The sequence below is a fragment of the Taeniopygia guttata genome, chromosome 3 (assembly GCF_048771995.1).
Source record: "Taeniopygia guttata chromosome 3, bTaeGut7.mat, whole genome shotgun sequence".
Taxonomy (NCBI): Eukaryota; Metazoa; Chordata; class Aves; order Passeriformes; family Estrildidae; genus Taeniopygia; species Taeniopygia guttata.
The window spans coordinates 32,822,431-32,835,836 of NC_133027.1; the positions used below are offsets into that span (position 1 = coordinate 32,822,431).

General features: G+C 34.9%; 1 protein-coding gene across 8 annotated transcripts in view; it reads left to right on the forward strand.

Moving 5' to 3' along the window:
* SENP6 (SUMO specific peptidase 6) overlaps nucleotides 1-13,406 on the forward strand; it is a 71,303-nt gene that overhangs the window by 15,360 nt on the left and 42,537 nt on the right. For 3 of the 8 annotated variants that reach the window (XM_012572875.5, XM_030267478.4, XM_012572876.5), the window contains exons 2-4: nucleotides 2,537-2,630; nucleotides 8,965-9,028; nucleotides 9,462-9,604. The exons of 2 other annotated variants lie outside the window; for them this stretch is intronic. In XM_012572875.5, coding sequence (XP_012428329.2) covers nucleotides 2,537-2,630; nucleotides 8,965-9,028; nucleotides 9,462-9,604 — 301 coding nt within the window. The remainder of the gene's footprint in view (nucleotides 1-2,536; nucleotides 2,631-8,964; nucleotides 9,029-9,461; nucleotides 9,605-13,406) is intronic. 3 more of the 8 variants (XM_072926590.1, XM_072926588.1, XM_072926589.1) reach the window with 1 other exon arrangement.

Sequence of the window (13,406 nt, forward strand, 5' to 3'; positions counted from 1 at the left end):
CTCCCAACAGACATAAAAACTATTGTTAAGTATTTTGTCAAACTCAGCAGGAAAGTTTGAGGAGTGTCTGGAGGATCAGTAGACAACTCAGTTGAAAAAGGTGGCTTTGGAGTATGTAAGGTCATAGCTGAATATTGGAATTGCTTGCACTCACTTTGGCAACACTTAGAGAGCTCTTCATGCCAGAATGTTTCTTAATAAGGAATGTGACAGAGTGTACGACTCAAAATGAAGCATCAGTGGAAGAAATTGCAGTACATTGAGCAAACTGTGAACAAGGCATCATGATCAAATGGCATTCATCCAAGTGTTGTAAGAGGAACTGGGGGATAAAGGAGCTAATGACTGCAGTGTGTTGCTTGTGGTTAGCATCATATTTCTGCTACAGGTAAGGAGTGTAGCTAGTGTGATATCAGCATTTTAAAAAGCAGTAGAGGTATTTGAGGAACTTTGCATCAGTGAGCTTTGTGACTATGGAACCTGAATTCATGGAAATTATAATGGAGACTAGAATTGATGTCATTGTTCCTTCTGCAAAATCATTTATCAAAGGCTTTGGGAGAGGCTGAATTACCTCTGAATAAAATGGGAGATTTCATAAGAAACAATTGGGAAGAGTTAGAAAGAGAGGGCAAAAAAGGTTTGTTTTGTTAAAAGGAGTAACCAGTTGAAATGCACAAGGATCTCTAACATTGGTACGCAGTTAAAAGGAAAAGGTGACACAGTTAGTAGATGTTTAAACTATACTTGGGTTAGTATAATGGCTAACTATTTAAAGAAGGTTGTAAATGGTCAGGTTTTGAATTATGTGGGTTGGAAATATACATGAAATTCTGTGTAGGTGATTGTCAAATTATCTAAGCGAATGAGAAGTAAAAAAAGGCATTTTTGTAGGTAACAATTGGCTCTGAAATGCTTCTTAACCAGTCATGAGTGGAAGATGGAATTATCTGCTACCTAAAGATCAATGCAGCTCTCCTTGGCAGTGAAAACAGCAAATCCAATGTAATGATTTATTAGAAAAGGAACAAAGAACAAAACAGAAACAACGCTGTGCATCTGTAGATATTCGTGTGATGTATGCATCTCGAGTATTCCTCCTAGTGTGTGTATCCTCATCTCAGAAGGGTACAGCAGACAAGAAGAGGTTCAAAGAGAAGCATCAACAGGGATTTAAAGGCATGAAACAGGTTTCATGTGAAGAAAAATTAAGCTGACTCATTTTTTAATTTGTTCTGCCTGGGAAAGGAAGACCATGAAAGAACACAACAGGAATCTATGCAATCATGAGGGAATAGGGAGGGGTTACTTACTACTGTCTTCCAGAGTACGTGGACTGGAGAAGTAGAGTACTAAGAGTAAAAAGTGGCAGATTGAATCAGAATCAGCTAAAGGAAATGCTCCTGTAATTAAACTGAGGTACTTTCTGCTACAAGATGGTGTTGATTCTGTAAAGCAGTCTTGATTAAAAAGTAAGCAGGGAGAAGAAAAAGGTAGAAAAAGCTGTTAAACACAAAAATATGTGTTTAACTTACTCACCTATGGCTCAGGAAGCCTGCAGTAGATACAGGTTGGAAACAGAAGTTGAATATGCAATAAATATTTTTCTGTGTGCATTGTTTATACTTTATCCTAGACATATATTGTTGGTTGTGATTTTCTTACTCTTTTCTATTGAGTATATAAATTTAATTCATTATTTCTAAATGTGTTTCCAACAGTGTAAAGACAAATGTAGTAAGAAAAAACACACTTAAATTAAACCAAAATCAAAGCAACTGTATAGTTTGTCTCACACAGAATTTGTGAGACAGCTCTTAATTGCAGCATTTAGGGCCCAGGGGGAGCAGTGACTTGCTTTAATGAGTGCTGCCTCCATGCTCTGGAACACCTTCACTTAAGAATACCCCATGCCATGTTATTACATGGAAATCCTCATAAGGGTGGATATTGTAATACAGAGACCTGACATTTTAAGTAGTATGACAAAGTTGTTACTTAGTTGATGCTAACACTGAAATTTTAATTTGCGTTGTATGTTAATTCAACATGCCAGATGTTGAATTAAGTCAGCGCCAGATGTTGAGTTAAAAATCCAGCATATTATGTTGAAATTGTACTTCAGACAGTTTGGAACTGTTGCTTTTATATGGAAAAATTTAATATACATTTGGTTATTAGTCAAGTAAATAATACATTTTAGGAGCCTTTCTATGTGTGGCATGCAGTTCATATCAGAGAAACTACCCTTAAATTTATGGGTATCAGTAAAACAGTTGAAAATATACAACCTCAGGTCATAATTTTTAATAGCTTGCTAACTTACTGCTAATAAGATGTTGACAGATTTTTTTATTTATTTAGGGAAATAATGATCACCACTGCATTGATGGACTTACTGATCAAATAATAGTTAAACACTGACATCAATAAAATAAATACTAGGGGGAAATACATGCATCTGGTTTACTCTAGTTTGTGTTGATTAATAACTCAGCTTGAAATCAAGACTTATCTTAACTTGTTCTCATTTCAGCTTTGGATAGATCACAGTCCAAGAGAGATGGAGGTTTTAAAAGTAATTGGAGCTTTGATCATGCAGAAGAAAGTGAAGGAGATGCAGAGAAAGAGTAAGGATGCTTTTATCTAGACTATTGAAAGTGTAAATGTGTATTTATAATTAAATTATGATTTTTTTTGTAATTTATTAATAAGAGACAATATATAATATCTTAAACTTCCAGTGATTCAGAAAAATTATTTCAAATAAGTTATTCTTTTAAATAGTTTTGCCAAATAGGAGTTCATTATAATATGAGCTTTGTTGGGAAAATGGGGCTTAAAACACAGGGCACAGTACATTTCACGAGAGTTGCAGTTGTCTTTGGAGCTTCTGTGTAAGTCTGAGGAATACAGATGAGCAATATGTGAGCATGCAGAATAAGGAAGTTGATAGGTAGGGTATCTAAGCAGCTTCAGCTTTTCCTTCCTTTAATGATGATGCTACTCAGAACTTGACAGTTAGGGTTCAAGTACTGCAGTAGCTTTAGGCCTTCATCAAGTTAAATTGAGCGTAAAGATTCTAGGTTTTTCTTCCTCTGCATTTATTTCAGTGAAAGGAGTTAAGGGTGTTTTTTTTTTTTTTTCCCTTAAAATTTAATCTGTTACTTGGTATGTTTGGATTTTGGCTAAAACTTTAATCTCATGTGTATAGTTTGAATGCGTACTTTGTCCTTGTGACATTTTATTGTTACTAATGTGTTTTCTCTATATTAATGTCTTTATTTCCAAAATGACTAATGAATTGTTAAAAGAACAAGTGTCATGCACAAAGAATTCATGTCAATTTATTTGTTGTTCTTAGATATTTGGAGAGTAGGACCTGCAAATTTGAATGGCATGCTGTGGTTCTCTAGTAAGAAGTCACGGAATTCTGTGATTAAATACAAAAATAATTAATATATAAATTTGTATCATCTAATATCAGGCAAATACTGTGCATTGGAAGAGAGGTAGGAAAGTAGACGTAACCACAGAGGCTGCAGCAGCAGACTATGCTGTAATCTTAATAAAACATTAAGAAATGTGAAGTTTTAGTAATTAAAAAATGAATGCAGGAGTTCATTAAAGTGTGAAATAAGCATTAAGAGCTCGTGTCAAAACAGAACTGTGTTGGAAGTTAGAAGCACTTTTTAAAGGGTTCACAAACTAAGGGCATTTTAGTTTTATAAAATTAAGGTCATGTTGTTCCCTAGCAACTTTACATCCATTCATAGTGCACACAAATAATGTTTTAAGTATAAAGGCAGTTACTATATCCATTTTACTTGCCTTCAGAAATAAGTCACATTTGACAACATAGCAGCTTTTTTCTGCTAGTAGTTTACTGCTCTTTTCCATCTGTCTCAAGCTGATGTTGACTTAAGAACATAGAATGAAAAATGTATAAAGTAAAAAGTTAAAATAGTTAAAGTAAAAAGTTAGAATAAAAATAAAAGTTAGAAAAACTATTATGAGACATAATCTTTATGTAATTGTATCTGATTTTAAGACTGTATATCTGGGTGATTTTTCATTGCTTTCAAATATTCTCTACAATAAGCAGTTTTCCCATAGCTACTATTGAATTTTTATTGCCTACTTAGATCATTTTTTATTTGCTTTTATATCTGTGAATTATGCAGAATCTTATTCCTAAGTATAAATAGAAGAGTAGTTGAAAATTGATTTAAACTGGAGATCTTGTCTTCTTTACTTACCCATTCTCTGATACCATTTGAGGCAATTTTATTCCCTCCAAGCAGTCACATGTTTTAAGCTGCCCACGTATTTACTTTTGGTAACACCTGGGTTTGTTTATCTTAAAGACTTAGTGAGGTTTTAGCATTTTGAATTAATTTGTGTTTTTTGCTTTTCTGATGCATCTTTATTTCATATAGCAAAATATTGACAGAAGGGAATCTTTAGAAAACAAATAACAGTAAATTTTCCGTATTTTTAATTTCTAAATTTCCTTTACCCCTAGTAGAACGTTTCAAAGATTAGCAGCTTTAATTCATATAATCGTTCCAGAATAAAGCTTTGTGTCCCTCCCAGTATTTTGAGTATATTGTGCAGTAAGTAGGTATTTGCGATAGTGTGCTGATACTAACTACAATGTTTGGCTCATAGATGGTTTCTTTGTGGAGAGAGCTGTGAGTCTGAAGCAAACGGCTGGGTGCATCTCCTGTTTGTTGTGGAGGCACTGGGGTACAGTGCCTGACTTTATCATAGTTTTTTCCCTCTTAATGGCAGACACACAATAGGTTTGTTTTGAACTAGCCTAAGAATAACATCTCAGCACTTAAAGGAGTGGCTGTATTCTTGTATTACCCCGTGAGACCTGTGTAATGATGTTGCTCAGCACTGGATGCCTGCTTGGATGATCTTTTCTTCAGTGAAATGAACACAAAGTATGTGGTTAATGACCTCCTACCACAGCAATTTTTAGAACAGGTAGATTGTTTTGAAAGAAAACTTACTTGGGAAGTAGGTGAGGTGAGTCATAATGGTTAAAATACCAAGTAATGAACACAAGAAGACTAAAGAATATCTGTAAACTGAAGAAGATTTGGAGAAATAATGATCACCCAACACTATATAAATTTAGACTGATGCTAGAGTTGATACTCAGCATGGAAGAAGAGTTATAGAAATTGAGACTGGTAATTAACAAGTATCTTATCCCAAAGTAAACACTTACAGATAATACTCAGTCAACTTGAAAGAGTAAAAGTAGTATTTTTGATATTCTAAAAGATTTGATTGATCTACTCAGGATGGTAGCAAGTGGCATGAGACTTTGTAATTGGAGATCCCATAGGAGATCTAACACTATGGAGAACAACAGAAGAAAATACCAGTTGGTCAGCTGAGCACACTGAAATATATGAATATACACACAGAATAAATGGTGTAAATTAAGTTAATCCTCTGTAGTGGTAGATATGAAAGGATGGCAGAGTTAAGCAAACCTGGCTGGAGTAATAGATTAATGGGATTAATGAAATGAACATGTTACAAGACGCTTTCTGGTGTTACAGTTTATTCTCTTGACCTGCCTTGAATAATTTATATTTACTGGCTTTGAAATATCTGTGTAAATGTTTTTGAAATATATCAGTATGCTCCACAACGGTTTTGTAAATAGATGGACCCAGATTTCTCTTGGCTGTCATACTGTTTTCTTTATAGTCTAGACTTCTGCCTTCAACTGAGATAACAGTAGCCTTATCAAAAACGGGGAATACAAATAAATGGGTCTAATATATTTGCACTACAGTGTCTTTACTTAACTGCAATTTTATTTCAAAAAGCTTTATTTTTTGCCCTTTCCATTTAAAGGAATAAACCTCTTTTATCTATGTGTTGATAAACGGAAAAGTATTGTACTGTGTTAGACATTTACATTGGCCATTGTACTGTGTTATATATTTACATTGGGCTTTTTCCGCTGCTTATAATATTTCTATTACTTTGTCAAAAAACCCTCCCACAATTATATAGATGTTTTATACTTCTTTTTTTGAGCCTGTTAGTAGAGCACTGTAGCCTTTACATTGATGAAAACTTTTTAAACTACGGCTAATTTTAATGGAATGGCACTGTAAATTAGTTAGTTATACTACCACTTCTCTTGTGCCTCTGATAGTGCAGCTTTTTTAGTGTGCTGCCTACCACTATATAATTTAAAACAAAGAATGTACACAGTGTGCTGTGAAGGCAAATACGTCAGCCTGGTGGTTTTATATGTAATAGTTTTCAGAAAGAAATTCCAATTATGTTTGAAATGTGACTGGATCAGTCGATAGAAATGTGCTTGCAGCTTTTTAGGGTGTAACCTCGATGGTCATCAGAGGTTTAAAGTTTGGGTTGCTTGTAGATAGTAATGAAACATAGCCTGTTAATCTCAGCTGTCTGTCTAACTATTGCATAGTTCTTAATGTTTTAAAACATCAAACAAATGGCAAGTGATTAGAGGTGAGTAAACAGAATTTTTTTCCTTGTTCAGTGCCTAAATAAGAATGTGTAATTGTGAACTCCCCTTAAGAACTCTGTGTAGGTAAATTACTTCTATTCCCCCCCCCCCCCAATATTAGTAAAGAGTTAATATTAATTTGTTATAAAATTTTAAGGAATATATTGAAAAGTTATGTTACAATGTGACAATAACCAGGAAATCCATGGTTCCCTGGTTAAAAGTGAGGGAGTGTAGAGACATCCTCCCAGCAAGGCAACTGAGGTTTCATTTCGGGATGTTAAAAATATTGCTGACTGGTATGTCAGAGGAGTGGTATAGTGTTTGTTTTGGGTTGCTTTTGGTTTTTTCCTGCCTGTATAAATTGCATCATTGAAGCAGGCAGCAGGAAACATGTGATAGATGAGCAAATAGACATTGCTTGGTTGCTATGTATTCTGTTCTCTGAAAAAACAACCTTTCTGGTTCTGATGCATATGCTTCACATTCCTTAAGATCTAAATTGTATTGGTTCATTTAAAACTTCCAATTTGCTAATACTGCTCTACTCATTTTGCATGGTAAGAGTTACTCTTGTTCATTTTGATTTGAGCCTTGGCTCAGTGTTTTGGTCATTTGCAATGTGTTAACTTTCTCTTACCTCCCCCCTCAATTGCCCTTGGTTAAAATGGTTCCAGTATTGAAGCGTGTTGAAATCCTAAAAGTATCGACACAGTACAAAGGTGTTTTGAAAATAGCCATCATTTTTGAATGACTTGAAGCTAAAGAACAAAAACATTTCTAGAGGTGAAGTGATCTGACTAGGGCAGCACTGTAGGCAAATGCCAGAGCTGCAGATACTGTAGGTTGCTGCTCATGTCTATGCTGCAGGGTTTTGTTTATTTTTTAGGATGTGGAAAATTTCTGAAATTGTTAAACTTTGTGTCTACTGATGAATGTTTGAGAAGGCTCCATGAGCCTCCCTTGAAAGGATGATTTGTTCTTAAAGAGAATTTAAAAAAAATGTTACAGGATGTAAAAATTTTAATATCCATGTGTAGCTTGTACAGAAGTACAACTGTACTTCTGTAGTTTGTACAGAAGTACAACTGCCGTTGTTTGAAATCAGTGATTAATCTACTACACTGTTTGTTTTACCATCGAGCACCTAGAATCAGGGTGCTCTGTAAATGAAAGGAAAAGAAAACAATGCCACTGGCTATATGTTCACATTTACATCATTCTTCCCTTTTCAAAATCAACTGTATGCACAGTCTTATCTCCTGAAGTTTCAGAGTCTGTAGATCTCACCCAACATTTTTATTTTATTTTATTTGCTCTAGGGATATTTGTATTGCATAAGATGGAAGAATAAATTGTAACATGAAGGGAAGTATTGTGCATGGAAAAGGTTGTTAGGAACTTGAGGGATGGGGCGCTGAGTAATTCATATTTATACATGAATAGCTAAAGTCACTGTATGTGTTGCAAGCCAGCATGTCAAACTGACACAGCTAAGAAAAGTTTTTCTCTTGTGTAGTTCTTCCCTTTTAACACCTGGCATAACTGCTTCGAATTCAAGGAATTTCTGACTGAATGATCTTGATTAAAACTTTTCAAACCGTGCAATTACAAGTTGGCTAAAAGTTGTATTTTTTTTGTCACCAACATAGGAGTAACCTTATCAGGATTGATGAGATGGGATTGTCTGCAGGTTGCTTCTCCTGCAAGCAACAATATGTTAGACTAATGTAGCTGCTGTCAGTATGAAATGTGTGATTGGGGTTTAAATTTAAATACTTAAGATTGTTTGAGGATAACTGCCTGTTACTAAAAAAATGGTATTAGAGTGCTGCTTTTTGTCTTTTTCCCCATTCTAATGGTTGGGGATTCCATATATTGAAAGTGCTAAAAAAAACACATTTTAGTAAGCAGAAGAACCAAACTCAAACTGAATATGTTATTTTTAGAAACACATACTTTGGTAGTAATTGCTGTGGGGTAAAATGTAGTTACATTAAGTTCTTCTCATAAAGTGCTATGAAGTCTGCAGTTTTAAACTACATACTTGAACATTGATACTCATAAGCAAAGTATGATCATGTTTTATAGGTTGATGAAGTTTTCGAATCAATTTATGCAGAGAGTGTAGAATCTTTTATAGTGTCAGTAATATTGTTGTAACCATATTGAAGGTTCAGTAGCATTGTCTGTTTTGAATTAATCCTTTTAGTTTTGCTTTTTGCAAAATAATTTTATGTACACTCTTAAGTTCAGGTTCACATTATGCATCTGATCATTCTGTTGCTCATTTAATGTTCCTGTTGTTTTATGCATAGTTATATAATGTGTATATGATGCATTTAAATGTAGAGGGAAGGGAAAAAAAAAGGTTTTTGCATTTAAAATGTTTGTGTGTGCTCTGTTGGATTACAGTGTATGTGCTTTTCTCTCCCACACCTCTCTAGCGAGGCAAATCTGCTCAGTTTAGATGACAGTGATGGGTCTTTCAGTCCCAATGAAGAAAAAAAGGTAAATAATTGGTTTATCTCATGGGGAAAATGTATCTTTAAAGCTTTTTAGGATCTTAAACAGTATTGCAGTGTAAAGAAATGAGTTTCTGTTGTGTGTTAGGAGCATATGCTCAAGTTGTTTATTTGTCTACCCTTAAAGTTTTTGTTCCCCTCTTGATCTCTATAGTATCTGAAAAATATGAGCAAGAGTAGCTAATTCTAAGTTTAGACAATTGTCATAAATACTAAATATAAAATATATATATTGTACTTTGTTGAGTAAGATGTAGTATAGGTGTAGACAGTGTATATTTTCCATGAAATTTGGGATAAAAGCTCTTTGAAGATGAAGCCAAAGTAATACTTATATTAATATTTTGCATTAATTTTCTCTTTCTAACTTCTACACAATTCTACAATGATTTTAATATATGTGAATTCTGCTGTGACAGTCAATTCGTTGTCGTCCTGGAACTATCGGCACCAGCAGTGATGCCATAAAAGCTTATGCAAGGCGAGGCAAAGCTGGAGGTTTCAAACTTTTAAAAGGGAATGCAATCGGCCTCAACATGATGGGAAATAGCAAGAAACTGAGGTAACGCATTTAATTTGTGTGTCCTTGCTTTGATTATTGATACAAACCAATACATGATAAACAGAACTTCTAGTCCATTTACATTGTGTGCTCTGCATTTTAAGAAGCTGTACTGTACTGTGCTTCTGAGTAAAGAGTGAAATCTAGATTGTTAGGGTCTTTCCTCTTACAAAATGTTTAACACCACATTAGTAAGATACCAGAAGACTGTTAAAATGGATTTAGAGCATTCAGTGGCATATTTGTTAATACCTTACCCATGTTGCCTGCATGTGTTATTGTTGCCTCTATACAGTGATAGCAGGTAGGAAAATAGTTTTTACATCCCCATCCAGATTCGCTTCTTTCTGTGATGCTGAATTGCCAAGGTTAACTCAGGATGGGTTTCCTGTTACTGCAAGATGTAATTTGATTTTGTATTCACAGACTTTTTTTAAAGCATTCAGCAAATAGCCATACTTGTACAGGATAGCTTGAGACTGTCACTTGCTTTCAGAGCTGACAGGAACAATTTTTAAGCATTCACTATTGTACTTGCTTGTTACTGTTTTCACTAGCTTGTAAGAGACTGGGTTTTTTTTTATTTAGTATATAATAAAAAGTGATATATTCACCTGACTTTCTCAGGGAGTGTTTCATATTGCTAAAGTGCACTCATTTTAAAGGTTGGTAACCTTTGGAGGAAGGAAAAGTTTGTAAGATACCCAGCTATAGGTGGGCTGCTTATCAAATATGCAATGTATATGTAGCTACATGTGGAATGTCTTTGTCCTCATTTGTGGTGGTTTATCACCATCTGGAAACTAAACTCCAAATAAGACGCTTCCCTTCTTGCCCCCTCTGGTAAGAGAGGTACAAAGCCAGAGACAATGGGTTGAGATAACCATTTACTGAAAGCAAACAGCAGTGGAGTAAGAAATGCACAGTGACAGCAGCAATATTAATAACAAAAGCATAAAAAAATAAAGGAAGGTGCTTTTGCACAAAAGGTGTTTGCCACTTTGACTTAGTTCTGTGTAACCGGTGCGGTGCGGGAAAGACAACAAGATACTGGGCACTCCTCACAGTTGGCTCTCCTGATCCCTGAGCCTGAAACAATGGAAAACGGTGACAGATAAAACCCTGGATGTGAGATCATCTGTGCTGTGCTGCACTGCTGCTCCACTGCACCTGGCTTGGGTTCAGGCTCAGCTCAAGCTCAGTTCCGCTGCTGCTTTGGAGCACTCTGCTGGGCTCAGTTCCACATAGCTCTGCCACTTTTCAGAACCACATCTCAGAGGAGTGGGAAGGTGGTGAGTGGCAGCAGCAGAGGGATGAGATCTGCAGGGCTGATTCCAGCAACTCAGCCTGATGAGGAGAGGTAGACAAAAATGGCACATTTCTGGGGATATGGTCCTTACTCTTCCCCCTGACAGCACAACCCCCAGCCTTGATGTGAATAGAATCAAAGAGGGGCAGAATAGCAATGTAGCCATGCCCACAACGTAGCCCCAAGCTATGGCCCCTCTCTGCAGTCAGGACTCTGGTATGCTGTAAGCATAGCTCTTACATGCTGAAAGCACTACTAGTTCGTAGGACCATCTTAACCATAGTCACTTGAAAAACTAAATCCTTCAAGTTCTGTGTGATATGTATTCTTTCCTGCTGTTTCCTTCAAGCCTGATTTCTTAAGATAAACTACTGGACTGTTATGTGGAACTTAAAAAAGTTTTCTTTAAAAAAAATTATTTATTAATGAAAAGGGATTTTTTTTTTAGGTTATTTTTACGTTTACACAAATTAGCATGGTACTTCATTGTCCTTGATTTAACTATGCAAATAATGTTTTGTCTTTGAATTTTTTTGTTTTGTATACACAACAGATTTGTAAGATAACATCCAGATTTCTGTCTTGCACATCTTCAAATTTGCTGGTTCTTACAGAATCATCCTGTTCTTTAGTATTCTGTTCTTGAACATGGATTTGTAATTGTTACTTTTACCTTTATGTGTGCCAGGGCTCCTTTGCTCTGTTTTACTACTGAAGAAATGTGTTCATCTACATTATACTTATTCTTTGTTTTGAGTACACATTTAAAATAAGATTCCTCTAATTCTCTGGTAGCTAGAATTTTCCTTTGTCTGGCTATGGAATTTGTAGTGAAATCCAACCTTACCATGTAATTTCTTTTTGTTAAAGCAGTCATACCTGACTGTACATGTATGTTTATACATATTGTACATGTATGTTTTTATTAATTTTTAGTTTTAAGGTGAGTAGTTTCTGAGGGTTTTTTTTAGATGGTCTACGCATGTAGTTCAGACATTCTGTTGCCTGGATTGGAACTGTCTTCTATTGACAAACAATACAATATAAACCTAAGACCAAGTAGGATTTATAAAATTCAACTAAAAAAGTAAAATCTGTTGCATGTAAATGGCCAGCCACCTTTTGTCTAGTACTGAGCTGCATATTGAATTTAAATGAAAAATATAAGTGTCCACCCTCTTCTTAAGAAACTGTCATTAATAAAGGACTTGGTTATGAATAATGGATGTGTATAGGCCACTGTGACTGCTTTTCACATTTTGGTCACTGCATTTTGTGGTTAAGCTCCAAGTGATTATCTTGATTAATGACAATGGGATATTGTTGTACCTTTCATAACATGTATCAGTAAAGGTTTGGGATCTAGTCACTTTAGTGATGATTGCTGGTTTGTTCACTTTGATATACAGAATGAAAGAGACTTAATAGTTACTCTTTGAATATTCAGAGTCTTCAGCTAGAGAAGAGTCTAAAAAATTGATCATGCAGTTAAACTGCTAGATTAAATACAAGAAGATCAGATACATGATATTCTTTATATGTTCATAGTGATTTTTACCACAATGTTGGAGTATTTTTTTTCCATCTAATCTGTAGAATAAGGACTAAAAATTACAGATCAATGGGACTTGAATCATATGAGTATTATTCTGGTAGAATAGTCCCTAAAATTCATAGAGGAAGAGATAGGAAGGAGGGATATGCAAGGACAGTGAGAAGAAATATTTGCTGTAGTTGTCAGAGAAATTTAAACCAAGCAAAAGGTCATGATCTGTTACCAGGTTGAGCAAATCCAGTATCAAACTATTAACCTAATTAGTTTCGGTTGTACTTTTGCAATCATGAGGTCTAACTTTAAATAGCTTTATCTTCTCTAGCTTTCAATAACTTGTATTAAGGCCCTTTTAGATTTTCTTTCATAATGTTTTGTTAAAAACATTATTTGATGAACAGCAGAATTCATGTAGTCTGCAGTTGTGTGTTTTTGAAATGTTGTTCTTTGTCTACTTCTAGCTCCATCCATTTGACCAGTACAAGATTTTTTTTTGTTTTATCTCTTGAATATGTGGTGTTAAGAATTTCCTAGGATCAGCTGATAGCACGTGATAGTAAAACCTTGTTTTTTGTCAGAGCCTAGGTTTCAAATAATTCTGTGGTTTCTGAGCTAACAGTAATGGAACATTTATTGTTAAAATACTGTAAGTTCTTCTTAGAACATTTCTTCTTTCAAGGAACTTACTGACCATTACATCACCCTGCTTTTAGTGTGTTATACTAATTTTCAAGAAATTGTGCTGAAACTTGAAAACATCAGTTCTGATGTGCCTTTTTGCAACTTGCTAGAACTTTATTACTGTATTTTCTGGTGTTTCTTCTGTGTTGGGTATGTTTCATTCAGAGAACAAGATTATAGAGCAGATTGTGTTTTAGAGCTGTCCTAATTGGAAACATGTTTGACACCATATGAACCATTTAAGTGTGCCATCTAGAGCA